Source organism: Lissotriton helveticus, chromosome 3_1 (genome assembly GCF_964261635.1).
Source record: "Lissotriton helveticus chromosome 3_1, aLisHel1.1, whole genome shotgun sequence".
Lineage (NCBI taxonomy): Eukaryota > Metazoa > Chordata > Amphibia > Caudata > Salamandridae > Lissotriton > Lissotriton helveticus.
In genome coordinates, this window is record NC_136061.1 from 1,915,946,121 (window position 1) to 1,915,965,587 (window position 19,467).

Genomic DNA, 19,467 nt, shown 5'->3' on the forward strand with positions numbered 1-19,467 from the left:
TAACAGGTTAAAAAGAACACCTGAACTTCCAGCAGAACATTATTAGCTGAGGTATTGTGTCGACTCCAACCTTTTCTGCTCAGACACAAAATCTGCTGCTACTGCTGATGCCTCCCCAGACTGAGACATGATTGTGGCCAAAACTCAACAGTTGCAAAAACAGAAAGAGAAAAACACATTATGTTGGCAAGTAATGGTCTGCAATATGGGAATAGTGTACACCAATCACTGTCTGCAATGTACAAACACAAGTCCTATCCCACCGCTGTCACCAATGTTAGAAATGTAGTCTCTAGTTGGCAGTAGTTTGTACCCTGCTCAAGTAGGGACCCTTACTCTAGGCAAGGTAAGGGGATTACACAGCTAAAATATCTCCTACTGTCTCCCTTGGTATCTTGGAACGAGCAGTTAGGCTTATCTCGGAGGCAAAGTGTAAAGTATTTGTACATACACACACAGTAACACAGTTAAACCATTACAAAAGGACACCACACCACTTTAGAAAAATAGCCAATATTTATCTGAAAATAAGAAGACCAAAATGACAAAGATCCAACATACATAAGTTTAGGTATCACTATAAACAGAAGGTACCTTTGAAGTGCCAATAATCAAAGACAAGAACACGTACAGGAGAGGTGAGGAACCAGAAAACAACACACAATGCGTCGGTTCCAACAGCCATACATTTGCACTGCATTGTAGTTATCCTGATATTAGCGTTCTTCAGAAACAAGAGGGACGTGAGCAGAGGGGAGCTCCTAACCTGAGCTGCATATCGAGACATAATAGCATAGCAAAACAGGCCGGAATTAAATTACCATGTCATATTTCACATTTAGGTCAAAATGTATTTGCTTTTATTTTGGCTTAAAAGTCAAAGTGCCAGATAAAATAGGATCTCTTGGTTGCCTGATACACTACAAATACATTCTTGCAGTTACATAAGTTGTTCACTGAGTGAAAGTGAACAATACATATTCAATATAAAGTGACTTACATGGCAAGACATTATTGTATCTGTTCTTCTGTTTATTCTCAGGTAGTTCGGCTGCATGTCTAGTCTGACTAATACCAACAGGCTGCAGCTTCTGCAAAAAAATAAGCGGATAATGAAAAGCAATGAGAAGTTTATTTTCAAAATTCTGGAAAAAGTATAATTTTGCACTTGACTTCTGAGTGTACTGTGTGGGCCACAACCTCCAAAGTTATTTCAGAAAATGTGGGTGTGATTGTGTTGCAGAAAGGAGAGACACAAATGTATGGCTTGCTTTCTCTAATCCCCATGTGAATGACAAAATTATTGAATCAAAAATACTGTGCGACAAGAAAATCATGTAAAAAATGTCAACAAGAATATCGAGGAACAGAATGTAGAAGTTGATTTTATCATTGTATTTGTATGTGATATGGTTTTTAGGAATGCAATTGTATATAATAGCGTTTACTTTTATATCGTTGCAGTAAACATTGTTTTTTACCCAATTTAATATATATGTGTTGTTATATTAATTTTAGGGCTTAGTAATATTGACATAATTGCTTTCAATATTTTTGTTTAATGTGTAATTTTAAATGTGTGTTCTCACATTTAATATGTAAATTATGATTTAGCAGAGGATTGCTGGGTTTGTAGGAGTATAGGGTGAGACGTTATTTAAATAATACATTTTGGGCCAGATGTATGACCATTTTTGCATGCGCAAACGGGTTTGCGAACCCGTTTGCGCATGCAAGGCTGTTCCCTTCCTAATAGCTAGTGCAACCCTATGTAAGAATGTGTTGCATCCGCAAAACTCTTGCAAATTACCATCCTCTTCAAGAGGGTAGTAATGCACTTGCAAAAGGGAAAGGGGCCCCAGGGGACCCCTTCCCCTTTGCAAATGCAGGGGAAACATTTTTTAAGGGCAGGCAGTGGTCCCAGGGACCACTTCCTGCCCTTAAAAAATCAAACGAAAATGCTCCAACATTTCTTTTTTTTTTTTTATGAATCCCGTTTTCCTCTAAGGGCAACAGGCTGCATTAACAAAACTGCTTTATTCCAAAGCAGTCTCAGACATGGTGGTCTGCTGAGCCCAGAAGGCCACCATACCTGGGAGGGCCTGCAATTCCCAATGGGGTCGCAAATTGCGAGAGGCTCATTAATATTCATGAGCCTCTCAATTTGCGAACCCATGGGGAATCGCAAACAGTGTGAAATACACTGTTGTGTATAGGAAATAGAGCCTTGTAAATTGCGAGTCGCAAAAAACTTGCAATTTGCAAGGCACTGTTTTCTTGGTCATACATCTGGCCCTGGATGTTTTATATTTATTTTCTAGTTAACTAAATATTTTTGGGAAATAACAATGTGAAGTGTTTCACTGACTGTTCTTTTAAATATTGAAATTACTTTTTATTTTTAATACATAGTTTTTGAATGCCTTCAATTATTAATTTACATTTTAGTAGCTGGTTGTTGAGTTTGTAGGGGCATCTATTTATCTATTTGTATATTTTTTACAAATTCATTTTTTACATTTATTAAAAATGTAATTGGCCATTATCCATGCAAATTAGATACATAATTATTAGCTATTTTGATCACTTCGTGTATTTGAATAAATTGATAACCATGTCATGATGTAATATTTGAGGTCATAAGCAGTCCATTCCTGGGTCCTAAGTATAGTTAGCTCAGGTTACTATAACTGCTGAATTTCTATGGTTTTGATCGAGTGAGCTCCGAGCCTAACTATAACGGCCCTGTAACCTTTGTTTTTTTCAGTAAATTTTGAAGTTTTTTTTCAAATTCTACTTCCTAACTTTAACATCTCCATGTGGCCTTTGTTGTTTAAGTGAATATATATATATATAAGTATATATAAATAAATATATATACACACGCCAGTAGGTAGTTATAGTTAGGATCGTTTTCCATAGGAAATCTGCAACATTCTATTGGGAATAACTTTGGCACCGAATGAGGGATCTGCCTGTAATTTTCCTTAACTTTGCCTCGCCGCGCTCCGCTCCTTCCCTGAAAGTTTGGGGGGGAACCGTCAAGCGGGGGCCGAGATAAAAGGGGGGTCCCAAAACGTGTTTTCCCCATGTTAATTTCCATAGGGCGGTTGGACTCACTTTTAGCCCGAATGGCTGAATGGATTTCCAACAAACTTGTCAAAATTGTAGGGACTGGTACCCCGATCTGCCTTTGCTATGTCTCAAGATATATGCTCCAGTGGTTTTTACGAAAATTAACTTTGAATAAATATATATTGGGCTACATTGGGCTATATATATGTTAGAGCCCAAATGTAGCCCAATGTAGCCCAATGTAGCCCAATGTAACCCAATGTAGCCCAAAGATGGCCACCAGAGACAGAAAAAACAAATGTAGCCCAAATATCAGCCAGATGTAGCCCAACTATAGCCCAATGACAGAATGTCACAGAGTGTTCTAAAGAACAACTAGAGCGCTAACAGTCTTAACTATGACAAAAGTATGGCACACCTGAAGTCATCTTGATTGGAATAAAGTGTTAACACTTAAAACATTTAATTTGCAAAGGAACAAAATGAGGAGGTTCATTTTGCCATAGAAATTATGATTAGTGCTGAAGAAAGAAAAATTAGGGCACATTTTGAGTTACTTCTCAAATCCTGTTATATTTCATTAAAAAAATTCTGATATGCAGTCTCCAAAGATGGCCACCAGAGACAAAAGAGCCCAAATGTAGCCCAAATATCAGCCAGATATAGCCTAACTATAGCCCAATGACAGAATGTCCCAGAGTGTTCTAAAGAACAACTAGAACGCTAACAGTCTTACTTATGACAAAAGTATGGCACACCTGAAGTGGAATAAAGTGGTAACACTTAATATATTTAATTTGAAAAGGAACAAAATGAGGGGTTTCATTTTGCCATAGAAATTTTATATATATATATATATATATATATATATATATATTCACTGAAAAAACCATAGGTTTCACACCAGTTATAGTTAGGAATTAGCATTTAAAAAACCTAATAAATTCACTGAAAAAACCATAGGTTTCACACCAGTTATAGTTAGGTGGAAATTTTACTTGCATAAAACCATTGAAATTCCCACGTTATAGTTAGTTGGACTCACTATAACTTGCGCGTGCAATGCACTGCTGATGACGTCACATATTACATCACTCATGACATGGTCAGTGTATATAACTGAAAAAACCAAAGGTTTCAGATATGTTATAGTTAGGAATTAGCATTTAAAAAACCTTAGAAATTCACTGAAAAAAACATAGGTTTCAGACATGTTATAGTTAGGAATTAGCATTTTAAAAAAAACTTAGAAATTCACAGAAAAAACCAAAGGTTTTAGAAGTGTTATAGTTAGCTGGACATTTCACTTGTACAAAACCATTGAAATTCCACCGTTATAGTTAGTTCTGCTAACTATAACTCCCGCGCCCGCAATCCACTGCTGATGATGTCACATATTACATCATTCATGACATGCATAGAAGAATTAGTGTATATATAAATATAAATATCTGGATGGAGGATTTACTAGCAGTGTGATTTACTAATTTATAGTGTCTCACTAAATATATTGGATAGTGACTAAACTGTGTGAATATCTGTATCACTTTGTCAGTTGTTGAGTAAACTGCTGCACCAGTTGGTTACTAGCTATGTGAAAGTCTATATTAGTTATTGATTAGTTAACTGAGTATTTGTATGGGTGAGTGAATGTGTGGATGGTTCGGTGGGGGGGGGGGTGACTGCCCAAAGATGTGTGAATAGTTGATTCAGTAGCTATATGAGGTTAAGACTACAGGTTATAACAGTTTTTTGGGTGAGGGAATATCTTTATGGGTGTGGTGATGTGCAAATATATCTCTCAATGGTACATGTCCAACAAACTAAAAAAATAAAAGGCAGTGTAAGTGACTGTTTTGATATATAAATAAATATACATAAGACTCAGTGATTGTATGTGTGACTGTATGGATAACTGTATACTTGTAATAGTGATTTTATAACACACTAAGTATGAGTTACTATCTATATGAATAAATGAAGTGGTGTTTGTATAAGTGTGTAGCTAAGTAAATTTAAGTATGATCCATTGTTTGCATAAGTGAGTAGGATGACTTCATAAGTGAATAGGATGTGTGCTGGTGTGTAATGTCGATATAGGTGTTTAAGTATAATTGATAGTGTTCTATTTATCATTGACAGCATGTATGAGTGAATCTATAGGTAAGTGATTAGATGTGTGTGTGTGTAGATCTAGGAATCACTGAGTGGGTTTTTAGAAACGTGTATTGGTGTGTCAATGGATTCAGATATGCCACTGACCATGTCATGAATGATGTAATATGTGACAGCATCAGCAGTGGATTGCGGGCGTGCGAGTTATAGTTAGCAGATCTAACTATTACGGAGGAATTTCGATGGTTTTGTACAAGTGAAATGTGCAGCTAACTATAACACCCCTAAAACGTATGTTTTTTTCAGTGAATGTCTAAGTTTTTTTAAATGCTAATTCCTAACTATGACATGTCTGAAACTTATGGTTTTTTCAGTGAATATATATATATATAAATATTATATATATACACTCAAGTTGCTCCATTTTACCGGGGGCCAACAGCGATGCAGGGCGGACTCTCAGGAAGGAATGGAGATCCTGATCGTAGTTCCAACAAAAAGCAAAGCAGAGCCCACAGCTTCGGCATCCTTACAAACTGACACTTTATTTGGTCTGATCATGTGGCAGCTTTTAAACCACTCTTATATCCTTACGCGTTTCGGCGCCATGTGCCTTGATCACTGGTCAGTTGGTTTGGTACTTTATAATGTCCCAGTGGTCACAGAGTCCTAGTTTCGGACCACCATACCCAGAATGCACCATTATTCAGATTTGACAGCTTGGCTCGCATCTCATTATGTTGTTGCTAAAATAGCTATCCACATTTGCCAATGTCCATATTAACATCTTGATGCAGAGTGGAAAAAATTCAAAACATAGTGCACTTAGCTCCCACAGTATCGTGAATCCTTGTTTGCAAGTAAGAACACGAAGTCTGCCAGAAGAAGGGCAGCCCCTCCTTCGACTCCCTTTCTCTGTACTCACACCAAATGCTCATGGAAGTCCTGTAACTGGTGTGGTTTCGAGCGCGTCATGCCCCCTCCATTTGAATACACTCAAGTTGCTCCATTTTACCGGGGGCCTCCAACGCTGCAGGGCTGGCTCTCAGGCAGGAATGGAGATCCTGCTAGTAGTTCCAACAAAAAGCAAAGCAGAGCCCACAGCTTCGGCATCCTTACAAACTGACACTTTATTTGGTCTGATCATGTGGCAGCTTTTAAACCACTCTTATATCCCTACGCATTTCGGCGCCATGCGCCTTGATCACAGGTGAGTTGGTTTGGTACTTTATAATGTTCCAGTGGTCACATGGTCCTAGTTTCGGACCACCATACCCAGAATGCACCATTATTCAGATTTGATAGCTTGGCTCGCATCTCATTATGTTGTTGCTAAAATAGCTATCTACATTTGCCAATGTCCATATTAACATCTTGATGCAGAGTGGAAAAATTTAAAAACATAGTGCACTTAGCTGCCACAGAATCGTGAATCCTTGTTTGCAAGTAAGAACACGAAGTCTGCCAGAAGAAGGGCAGCCCCTCCTTCGTCTCCCTTTCTCTGTACTCACACCAAATGCTCATGGAAGTCCTGTGACTGGTGTGGTTTCGAGCGCATCTTGCCCCCTCATGGGGCATGACGCTTGGGGCTGTGAGGGAGGCCATAAGGGCCTCCCAGACACTAATTTTAATCAATAGTCCCTGGTAGGTGGAAGTCCACAGGGCGGCAGGGGGCTGTGCGGGCCCCTGCATCACTTTACTTAGTTGCCTCAGGGAGGTGGCAGTCTCTGGGGCACGGGGGTGCCGCATGGGCACCCCCACATTATTATAAAACATGCTCCATGGATTTGGCCCACCCAGGAGCTTCTTATTAAAGATGTGCCTGTGTGTCATTTTATTTTTATTTTGCCGCAGATCCAACCGTGAATTTGTGGTAAAATAAAAATAAAATTCCTTTCATCCCTGGTGGAGTCCCTGAGTGTGGAGCCACCCCACCATATCTGGGGGGTCAGGGTATTCCTAGCCTGTCCCCTTTTCTTGAATTTTTACTGTTTTTGTTGGACTCTGCTTCAATCTGAGTCCCAAGATGGTTGCCAATAGTTCCTGGATGAAGTGTTGGCAGCCAATCAAATTTCAGTAGGATTTAAGGAGGATTTTGGGCTCCCAGGTATCTATAGTTTTAAACGGAACAGATTTACATGAAATCCTAAAAAGCACGCTTTCTGGACCAACATCTAGCTTTCTGCCTAATTTGGTATAATTCCGTTCAGGGGTTCGGGCTGTAGTCGTGTTCCCCATAGACATTACATGGGAAAATGTGTTTTAGGACCCCCCTTTTTTCTCGGCCCCTGCTTGATGGATCTTCCTAAAAGTTTCAATACAGCTGCCAAACCAAAAAAGTTAACTGTTTTATGAATTTCGTGGAGATTCGTCAACCAGAGCAAAAGCTATTGTCAATACAAAAAACTGTTTTCCTATGGAAACTTTGGTCCTAACTATAACTACCTATTGGCTATTGCCAGTATGTTATTACCTACTGGCGGTCACCAGTAGGTAGTTATAGTTACAACCTAGTTTCCCTAGGAAAAGCATTTTTTGATTTGCTAATACCTTTGGCTTTGTTTCACGAATCTTTGCAAAATTCTCCACAAAAAAAGTCTATCAAGGTCAGCTCCTATCCTGAAAGTTTGGGGGTGATTCATCAAGCGGGAGCTGAGAAAAAAGTAGGGTCCCAAAACGCGTTTTCCCCATGTTAATTTCCATAGGAATTTTGGCAACGAGAAGTACCCCAAATTTGGCACAAAGATAGTGCTAGTGCTTGGATCAAAAATCAACCTTTTTTTATTTTAAATGGTGTATGTCCGTTCAGTATTTGCTGAGAAATTAGAAAAAAAAGTATTGATATCTGGGTGAGCCTAAGTCCAATGCACAAGCTTCACTGTGATTGGCTGCCAACACTCCAAACCAGGAAGTGTTGGCAGCCATCTTGTGGCTCGGTAGAAGCGAGTCGCTAGAAAACAGAGAAACAAAGGTATAAAACACGAGACGGGGGCAGGGTAGAAACACCCTGACCCCCTAGGCCTGCTCAGGGGGTTCCAGAAGGACCCCCAGGGCCCAAAATATATATATATATATATATATATATATATTTTTTTAAAATTTTGGCATGTTTGCACAGTGGTGGAGAGAGGGGCGGGCCTGACATAGCAAGTGTGCAAATGCACCCCCGGCACATTGTAAATTGGGGGATTAAGTCCCCTTCAATCCTGAGGGTACTAGGGGACAAACTAGCCCACCAGGTACCTCCAGTATGTGCGAAGGAGCTTTGTTACAGAGAGGTGTTGAGAGGCCATGCCCCTTTTTACACCTCTCTGCAAGGCAGCTCTGTGGTGCTTACGGGAGGTTGCTGGTGGGCTAGTTGTCCCCAGGGACCCTCAGGACTCAAGGGGACTTAATCCCCCAATTTATAACACACCAGGGGGCATGTTTGCACAGTGGTACAGGGAGGGGGCGTGGCCTGATGTGACAAATGTGCAAACGTGCCCTGTGGTGCGTTTTAAGTTGGGGGATTAAGTCACCTTGAATCCTGAGGGTCCCTCAGGGCCAACTAGCCCACCAGGTATGTCCAGTAAGCGCCACAGAGTTGAGCTACAGAGAGGTGTGAAAAGGGGTATGGCCCCAGACCACCTTCTGCAACGCAGCTCTGTGGTGCTTACTGGAGGTACCTGGTGGTTTGGTTGGCCCCCAGGGACCCTCAGGATTAAAGGGGAATGAATCCCCCAACTTATAACTCTACAGGGGGCGCGTTTACACAATGGTGAAGGGAGGAGGCAGGTCCTGATGTGACATGTGTGTACTTATGCAATCAGTCCACCAAAACCCAAGCAGTTATAAATTCACCATGCACTCTCCTTGAAGCACTTTAATCATCCAGTCACTACCCATGCACTCATGCAATGACCCATGCACTAACTCATGCACTGCTACAATGAGCAATACCCATGCAGTCCAGCCATCAGCCTTTCACTACCCATGCACTCCTCCAATCACCCAGCGAGCACCATGTACTTTTCCAATAACTTCACCAAAACCCAGGCACTTATAACTTCACCATGCACTGTCCTTGCAGTACTCTAATCATCCATCCAGTACCCATGTACTTATGCAATGACCCAGGCACTAACACATGTACTGCTACAATCCCCTGAGCTATCTCCTTGTCACTACCATGCACTCCTCTAATCACCCAGCCAGCAGCATGCGCTTATCCAATCACTCCGCCAAAACCGAAGCATTTATAAATTCACCATGCACTCTCCTTGAAGTACTCTAATCACCCACTCAGTACCCATGTACTCATGCATTGACCCAGGCACTAACACATGGCAAAAACAGAGGAGGTCATGCTAATCACAGGGGTACCCCAACGCATTGTGTTCCCTAGTGTATGTAGATGTTTTCACTGTATTCTAAGTGTCTTTTAGCATAGCACTGACTCCGGTCCTGGTTAGTCAGAGTCAGTTACCACCAGTACCCGTCAGCAAAAGGTTGGGGCACAGGAGGACTTTCTGCTCCTCTGTTGGTTCTTTCTGCACATATATTGCTTCTTCCTGCACTTTTGTTTGTTTTTGTGGACTTCTGTTGAATCTTTCAGCATTTGTCTTGCTTCTTTTTGCGCTTTTCTTCCTCTTTCTTTACATGTCCTACCTTTGTAGGCATAGTTAGAAATTAGCATTTAAAAAACTATTGAAATTCACTGAAAAAACCATAGGTTTCAGGCACGTTATAGTTAAAAATTAACATTTAAAAAACCTTAGAAATTCACTGAAAAAAGCATAGGTTTCAGGGATGTTATAATTAGTTGGACATTTCACTCGTACAAAAGCATATAAATTTCCCCGTTACAGTTAGTTCAGCTAACTATAACTTGCGCCCCCGCAATGCACTGTTGATGACGTCACATATTACATAAATCATGACATGGTCAGTGACATCACTGATGACATCTCAAATGACATCAGTGACTGTGTGTTTCTGTAAAGTTTAAATATGTTTTATATATGCCAAGGTGTATTGAATAATGAGTGGGAGTAGGTGCGTGACTGATTGTATAAGTGAGTGATTAAATGTGTCTTACTGAATGCATGGGATAGTGACTAAACTGTCTGAATGTGTGTATCAGTATGTCTTTTGTTGTGTAAGCTGCTGCATGTGTGTTTATTTTTTATTTTACTTTTCCTATCCTGTCATCAGTCCACTTACCAACCACCCACCCCACCCCACCGTTGTTACCTGTGCTTAAGTGAATGATGAATGATTACAATTATTTATTTTTAATTATAATAATATTTTGCTGTATAATATTTCAAATAACTCACCTGAATTGCTATATGCATTAATTGTTTGATATAGATAGTAACCTATTTTTGATTATATTCTGTGCAAAAATATTTTTGTTTGTTCGCAAGTAGGATATGTAAAGGATATTTTTGTTGACAATATTTTTGACACAATATTCTTGTGTCCCAATATTGTTGCCATTGACATTTTGTCATATAGCCTCCCTTATAGCACAGTAGGTAATCCGTTCAAGATGTGTCAAAAACCTGTCTCGTTTGCATCAGAAAAGAATGATCCTGTCGACCAATATTGCCTATTCCACAGCCATCACAGTGATATCACTAACCACTTACACTACTAGGGGAACAACATGTTAGTTTCATTCTCATTGCCATTGATGATTCCTGAATATTTCTGTGGGCCAAGGCTGATATATCTGTACAGCTGAACTGTTGTTTGAGGAGCCTCAGAATATGTAATTCAGTTTTGTCAAAATTAGAAGCAAACACAAATGACCTAATGCTGGTACCCAGCTCCAATGAGCACTACATGCACAGTGTAGACCAGTTCACTGAAGGCACAATACGCATGTTCCTGATTTATCATGCTGAACTGTTCCCTGTGGGTTGGGTTGAGGGACCTGGCAATGTATACCTCCTACAGAAAATGAACTTCCATTAGACCACCAACTGAGGACGGCAGTCTGAGGTCCAGCAGTAGATTCTCCCTCCTTCAACAACAACAATATTATCTCTAAGAAGGGACCTGGACAGTGACTCATCTATTTGATCCCTTTGGGTGGAGTTAAAACAATTATTGTGCAGCTCTGTTGGGATCGAGTACTGATACATCTTGCAATCAGCCCGCTTTCACTTGTATGACCTGTCTATCATCAAACTCTGCAACTAACGCATTCTACCTTGAATTGATGGAACAATGGCCTTTAGCATATCCATATATCTTTATAAATGTGGCTATTCTTGAGATGCTGTATCACAGTCTCTTCTATTTCCAGTTTAATATTTGTATTAGAAAATATTCCTCACAGACTTACTTCATAATCTTCCTCAAATCCCAGATTGGTATCAGCACGCTGCTTCCTAACAAAATCTTCAAAATGTTCCAGTGTCGCTCCTTTTGATCTACAAAATAATAAATAATTGAAATGTATACCAAATTTCTCTTATTCCAATAAAAATACCTATTTTACGTATGAAATTAAATTGCTTACCTTTTGAGGCTCCTTCAAAAAAGAAAGAGACAAAAAATGTATTAAAAAGCAGAACAAAATTATTGATATTTTATATGCTGAGTCGGAACAGGCTCAAATGAATGGTGATCATCTGGGAATAAAGTCTCTGTCAAACAAACAGGAATACTTCTTTCGAATATTAGATTTCTTATACTTAAACTGTTTCTTCACTCGCCCTCATATTTCTCGTGCTATAATACTATAATACATAAAAGCCTGCAATTCATGTAATAAATCCAGTCTCTGAAGCTTTCTGGTAGACATACACTTTAGTGCTAATGCCATAATCCCTGCTTCTAGACACAGCAAATGAGGGGAATGGAAGAACAAGGAGTATAAATAAAGATGTGCTCTAAAAACATAAAACAAACATTTTAGCAGATGATCACTGATAAGCTGATAGGAGATATTTATGACATGTTAAGGTTTTCCAAGATTTGGGTCATTTTAAAAAGACATACTCCCTCTGCATGTTTCTACACATTCTAAATTACAACCTTTTCTTCAAAACTGACTTGTAATATTGTTTGCACCAAATATCTAACCAATTTTTATTGTGAGCAATTTTGCACTAGCAATTGCAATTTCATATCTCATGTTAGCAAACATTCCATCTCTTTCATATGACACCACACAAAGGATTTTCTATGGTGTGTGGAAGTGCTACAGTTGACTATGTATTATGAGGAATAAAGGGCCTCCTGATGTACATTATAAGGATATTACAAGTCATGTTGGAGTTGGATGACCTTTTAATGCAACTCAGCATTTTGCTTCATTCCTCTATATGGTCATAGAACATTGAGGTGGCTTGCAGTATCCTTATAATGTGTGGTATAGAGTACTTTATTCGGTAAATATATTCAGAAGCAGGTTTCATATTGAAAATGTCTTCTTTCTTACACACTGGCTTACATTTGGAAGGCACAAATGGAGCAAACTCCTCTTGATAATAACAACTATTCTACTATTCTGTGCTCCCACATCTCGTCCAATACAAATAGTAACTCACTTGTTTGGGTAGACCTAGTGCCTATGACAGGAAAGGGCCAAAAATGCAACATTGACACATTACATTTTCCGCTCAAAACTGACCCTTTTTTTGCAATGTGTGTAAGTGTGGATTTTTTCGGGCCTAACACAGCCCGCAACTAGGCAAGCCTAGCAAAGCTGTACATTTATGACAACTAGATACTTGGTAGACTATAGGGTGAGGTGCCTTCCATGCCTCTTCCAATGATTTCTTACCCAGAATACATTGTAAATCTCAAAAGTTACTAAAAAACACACTGCTCACATTTCTGTGATTGAAAGGTCTGGACTCTGTAGGGAGACACAAATCTTCTACCACCCAGTATTTACCTAAGACTCCAAATAAAAATGGTACCTTACTTGTGTGGTAGGTCTAGTACCCGCGATAGGAAAGTGCACAAAACATAACATGCATACATTTCAATTTTCCACTCAAAACAAAACTTTGATTGTGCAAAGTTGGTAACTGTGGATTTTGGACCCTAGCTCAGGAGCCACATAGGGAAACCTAGCTAACCCACACATTTTTAAAAACTGGACACCTGGGGGAATCCAGAATAGGATGACTTGAATGGCTCTCACCAGGCGTTCCTAACTGGAATCCATTGAAACCTCAAACTTTGACTAAAAACACACAGTTTCTTCACATTTATATGATGCAAAGTTCTGGAATCTCCGGGAAGCCACAAAGTTCTTTCCACCCTCCACCCACTAGCCTGATAAAAATGGTACCTTGCTTGTGTGGGTAGGGCTAGTGGCTGTGGCAGGAAAGGGCCTAAAATGCACCATGGATATATCACAGTTTTCGCACTGAATAGTGATATTTTGTTTGCAATGTGGCTAGTTGTGTGTTTTTAGCCCCAGCTCAGCTGACACCAAGAGAACCGTAGCAAACTTGTACATTTTTGATAAATAGACAGCTAGGTGGGTCCAGTGGTACATGACTTGTGTCCCCAAAAGCCGCTGCAAACGTCAAACATTGACATAAACACACACATTTTCCTCACATTTCTATAACGGAAAGTTTTGGAGTCAGCGGGGAACCACACATTTTCTACCACCTTGAATTCCAACATGTCCCCCGATAAGACTGCTACCCCACTTGTGTTTGTGGGCCAAAAGCCCATAACACAAAAGGGGCTCTGCTGCAGTGCCATCCATGCAAACCTATGAAGCACGTACACTTTAGTAAATTAGACAACCGGGGGATTCTAGGGTGGTGTGCCTTGCATGGACCCCATGAGGTTTCTTACCCACAATGCACCAGAAACCTCAAACTTTGCCTGAAATCACACATTTTCCCTACATTTCTCTGATAGAAAGTTCTGGAATCCGCAGGAGTCCACAAAATTCCTACCAGCCAGTGTTACCCCATTTGTGCTGATAGAAACACTTTGCCAGTGCTTATGACAGGAATGGATCAAACTGAGGTCATTGGGTGTCCCCTTATAAGGGCCCCCATTGACCTTGGTTTGATCCGTTCCTGTCGTGGGCACTAAGTCCAGCCACACAGGTGGCGCAGCCCCCTGAAGAGTGAAGTTATTATAGGGGGACATGTGGGAACTCAGGGTGGTATGAAATTTGTGGCTCCCCACAGATTCCAGACGTTTTTTCTTGCAGAAATATAAGCAAAGTGTGAATTTTAGGTTAAAGTTTGAAGTTTGCTGGGCATTGGAGGTAAGACAGTGTTGTGTGACCTACATGAAGCACACCACTCCGAATTCCCCTGGATACCTAGTTTTCAGAACTGTTTGAGTCTGGGAGGTCTTTCCATGTGGCAGCCTACCCAAGTCCAAAAAGAGCAGTCATTCACCATTGAAAGTGGGATAATATTGGGAGTTAGCCACACTCTCCTGTCCCATATGTAAAACCAATAACCAAAAGTATCAAATGTCATCTTGCTCGCTAGGGAGCAGAAAGACGGTTGAAACTTTAGGGGCGAGGGTGGGCATGATGTTAGGATGGGCCAGGCCCACTCCATTATTTTATTAAAAATATATATTTCTGGCATACATTTGGCTATCAGCCCCCAAGAGCAAACTGAGGGCAAACCTCCTGTCTGCCCCTAGGGCAAAAAGTTTAGTTTGTCCCTTTTGGGATCGGGGTGTTGCCAATGCCAGAGTACCACCTACCTCCTTCAGCAGGGCATATTAGGGGTATTCTTCCCAACTGAAATATACCTCCTATCTACCCCCAGGGGGCTAGAAAGACACTATTGCCCCTTCTATGGTGAAAGGATGGCTCGTTGCCAGGGTATGTCGCACTCTTCGTTTTTTGTCGTGGCATTATTTTGGATTCCCTGGTGTGTAGTGGGCAAATTGATTGCAAACCCTTCGGTGCCCAGGGGCATGGGGGTGGGGGCAGAAAGATATATGTATACCATTTGTGGTGGGTGGTGTCAAGTGCCAAAGTGCAACACTCACACCACTTTCTTTTGTCCTAAAGTCAAAATCTCTGGTATCAGGTGGACTTTCTACATCCATAGGGCCAGTTAGGATTAACTTACTCTCTCCCCCCCCACCTCCGGGAACAGAAAGGCACTATTGCCCTTTCTGGGGTGGGGGTAAGGCAAGCAATGCAGTCCCTGGGGTAATTGGCCAACGCACACTAGGGAAGGCAAAACAACTGTATGTGCCCTTTTGGGGGCCTCCAGGGCTAGGAAGGTAGTAAGATTGATGCCACTTGTTTTGGGGGTAGGGCATGGCCATGACCATGGTGGCACCCTTCCGGATCTGTATTTTTTTTTTTACAAACTTTCTCCTGGTGTCTAGAAAGATTGATGCCGCAGTTTTTTTAGAGGGAGCACGCTATTGATGGACAGTCCACACCTTTACATTTTTGTTTCCTCTGCTAGTGAACTTTCTGCAACCCTGGGCGTGGAGGACGTGACTGGGGTAATCAATCACCCCTATCCACCACAACGGGGAGGCTGACTGACTGAAATCTTTGGGGTTAGTTTGGGAGCATACAATCTTGCCTAAGGGGCAGGGGCCTAGTGGGTGGATCCCTTCTTGGGGATCACTTTCCAGTGGGGATCCCAAGCAGGAATCCACTGGGTTGCGATATCATTGGAAAGGGGAGATTAAGTTTTCAGGTGCTGAGAGATGCCCCCGAGCATTGATGCAGTAAAATGAGCCTACTCAGGCTGCTCTGGAAACTCTTTCAGAGCAGCCTGAGGTTAAAATAAAACAAAGGAATCAGAAGGGCCTCTAAATACTTCTCCAGTGTTGACTGACACACGCCCGTAAGGAGTTAGCATATGCTTTTCACAATAAATGTGTCATGCCCAGTGTCTTTATCATAAAATTTCATAATAAACAGATCATACCTTTAGCCTTGATCATTAGCTTGCCACCATAACCAGCTCAGTCTTGCTGCATGGAATATTGCATTGCTGCAAACTAAGAATTGCAATACATGCAGCCTATTTAATAAAAGCACACAAATTCGACCCAATCAAATCCTGCACCCAAGGAGACAAAAATGAGTCGAGGATGCAGGCTCTGAATGCTCTGGTTTGTTTATCACATAAGGTCAGCTGACACTTGCACTGTCAAGCTAGACCTAAAATGCCATGTAGGTTAATGAGTGCCTTCCTCCCATCTTTGCTGCTGCCACAGAAAGACACCATTAATTATCTGGGGATGTATGACGTTACAACGCATACTTTTACCACGCATACCTTTACAACGCGGTATTTACAACGAATACCGTTACAACGCATAGCGCTTTGAGGTGCTGGATAGTGGTAAGTATAATTTTCTATTCCAACTCCAGTCCCCGTGGACACTAGGGAAGGTGTTGGATAGAAAATTAAACTCATTCCCTATCCTAGAGCGCCCCCCAGCGCAATGCGTTGTAATGGTATGCGTGGTAATGCCTGCGTTGTAATGGTAGTGCGTTGTAAAAAATTTGTTGTAAACGTTACATACCATTATCTGGTTATTACAATGTTATGTTCATGCCCTTGAAAGTTCAAGCTCAGGCAGCTGGTCAAATAAACAAGATAATCACAGATGTGTGGAGAGCACACACTTTTTTTGAAGAAGTACACAACGTCTGGCCTAACAAAACATGTACTCTTGGCTCCCAACATGTGGGCGAAACCAAATCCCCTTTCCTGGTTATTATCAATTAATTAATTGTCTGGCAATAGCTGCTTTAATAAAGCCGGATCACAAAAACCAATTTGTCCCATTTAAAGCCATTCGGGGGGAGAGGTAATTGGGTAATGTGTTCTCTTCTTATTGCTGTATTTAACAGACTTGTTTTGATGCAAATTGTGATAGCATATGTTTAGTTGTGTTTGCGGCTACTATGTGTGGGTCTGGTCATTGTTTTGATTAAGTGAAATGGGAGGGACTCTTCAATGTCAGAGGGCTACAGACTCACTGCTGATTGTATCTTCTTCCCTCATGTTTAGACAGCATACACCCATTGTCTGCAGTGGTGTAGATACTGAAGATGCGTGTGCAGGGGCGGCCTTAGGCATGTGCAAGCTGTGCACCTGCACAGGGCCGCCAAACCCCAGGGGCCGCCACGCCAATATATATCCTTAATATAATAATCCTCTGAGGATGGATACATATTTGCGTGGCGGCCCCTGGCAGGGATTTGGCGGCCTCCGGCTCTGTTCCACTTCCAAACACCCTGACACCCCCCTCTTCCGGGGCCCCGCTCGGACTCCCTCTTCCGAGGCCCCCTACCTACGCTCCCTGCCCAGGGCCGCCATGAGCCTAGAGCCGCCCCTGTGCGTGTGGCTTTATCAACAACAAAGAATGCTGTCTGACTCTTTAGGGCTTGAGTCTTGTGTTTGATGGATGCAACAAAGACACCTGCAATGGAAAATAGATCATGAGTGCAGGAAACAAAGATGCTGTTTTTTATAATTTGTAGAGCAAGTCTTGGTTGGACTAGGTGGAACTGCAGCTGGTCCATAACATTAACAGCGGATCCTGTCTATCAATACGACAGCGTTCATTCTATCAATGGTGACCTTGCATTTCTGTGTGAATCATTTGCCTCTTGATTACCAGTCAGTCACAAAGAAAAATGTTCTCATTGTCTCCTTAAGGGTCAAAACACGTGTGAGTTTGGGTTGTCATCAGCTGGGTATGTCCACTGACGTGGAGCCAAGGTTTGAGTTATTGGCTCTTGCATATGCTAGAAACGCTCCTCTGCCATTTCATCTCCTCTGACCTCCCCTGCATATTCTTGTCAAATGGTTTTGGCAACCAGAGGCAGAGCATTTATTGCCTTTTGCTGGACGGGTGTTGGCCGAGTGGGTTCTCACCTGTAAAAGACACATGTATTTTGATCGCTGAGGTTGCTTCGACTTCTGACTGGGTTTGGCCTGGGCATAGGCTTGACATGAACACCATCTGCTGTTTCGGTCTTGATAGGCCATGATATTTGTTCACCTTTCTTGACCTGTAGTTTGGCCATGGAGGTTTGCATCTTGGTGGCCTGGGCAATGGCCAATTAATGTGACCTTCTCATTGTGGAGATCTTGTTGAGACTTATTCTCGGCTTGCAGAGGATTAATTGCCGTAGGGCTGCTAAGCAGCAGCCTTTGATCAGTTGTGCTCATACAGCCTTGTTAACATCATCATCCACTTATGTGGTTGTGCCTTTCTTTAGGTAGGTGTAGAAGTTGTAGATAGATTCTCCTTCTTTTTGTTTTACTTGTCTGAGGATAAAACGCTTGTCGTCCAGGTTAAGTTGCAGATTGAAGTAAGCATCTAGCGCTGCTACGGCAAGTTCATATTTGTCAGTGTCCACTGTGACTGGTAGATTCAGAAACAGTTTGTAGAGTTCTTCTTGGGTAAAGAAATGTTATTCAATCTGCTTATCCATATACCCAACAAGGTGCAGCTGTTGCAGGAACTGCTATTTCACTGAATGGAAACATTTTGCAAATTACATTTCCATTGTGGATGGCTTCCGGTGCAGTGCATCCCACCGGAAAATGAGTGGGCACTTATGCCCTGGGGGGCAGTGTCGGATCATGGGGTTCTCCCTCCTTATGGAAACAGAGTGGTGCCTTGACAACAACATTTGTGTTGTTTAATTTTCTATTTCAGTTGTTTGGGTTGTGACCACTTTATATCTCCCCGTAAATCTGTGCGTGGTGGAAGTGGCTTTTCTTTGGCTGCCTGGCATCTGAGTCTCTTGCATTGTTCCATACCCTCTTTTTTGACCACTGTTGGTGATTTGTATAGTGATTTTGCTCTCACTTTAATGTTGCTTTTCTTACTCTCTCAAACCTAAGTGGACAGTATGGTGATCGTTGTTGTCCATCAGGTACATATCAGAACTTCAGTACTACACTCACCTCATATATATCCTTTTAGTCAGCATATCAGGAGCTGACACCATCTGACAGACAGTACTTAATTTTAATCTCTTTGAACTTGCTTTGTTTTTGGGATTCAGCTGCCCTTATCCAAGGGGAGGGGGCGGGGACATTGGCAGCAATACTGAGATGCCTTGTGTGTTTCACTGTCTTCAGATATCTCCCTTTCTGCCTCACGGTGCATTCACACTGCACTGTAGGCTTGTGGGTTTGACTTTGACTTGTCGGGTATGAGGTCTGCAGTGTGTGACACTTTGCTGGTTGCCCATACACAAGCCAAGTCCAAACACCACTTCATCCCCAATGTGCACTGATTGACAGAAGACAGGACACAGGTTCTATTTAGGACTGTCGCTCG

At 41.5% G+C, this 19,467-nt stretch overlaps 1 protein-coding gene across 1 annotated transcript in view; it reads right to left on the minus strand.

Annotated features, from left to right (window-relative positions):
- LOC144824340 (receptor-type tyrosine-protein phosphatase eta-like) overlaps positions 1-18,199 on the minus strand; it is a 146,642-nt gene extending 128,443 nt beyond the window's left edge. Inside the window, exons 1-4 of the mRNA XM_078683457.1 lie at positions 18,048-18,199; positions 11,702-11,713; positions 11,525-11,612; positions 1,001-1,091 (exon numbers count right to left, since the gene is read on the minus strand). Coding sequence (XP_078539583.1) covers positions 1,001-1,091; positions 11,525-11,612; positions 11,702-11,713; positions 18,048-18,199 — 343 coding nt within the window. The remainder of the gene's footprint in view (positions 1-1,000; positions 1,092-11,524; positions 11,613-11,701; positions 11,714-18,047) is intronic.
- Positions 18,200-19,467: the final 1,268 nt, after the last annotated feature.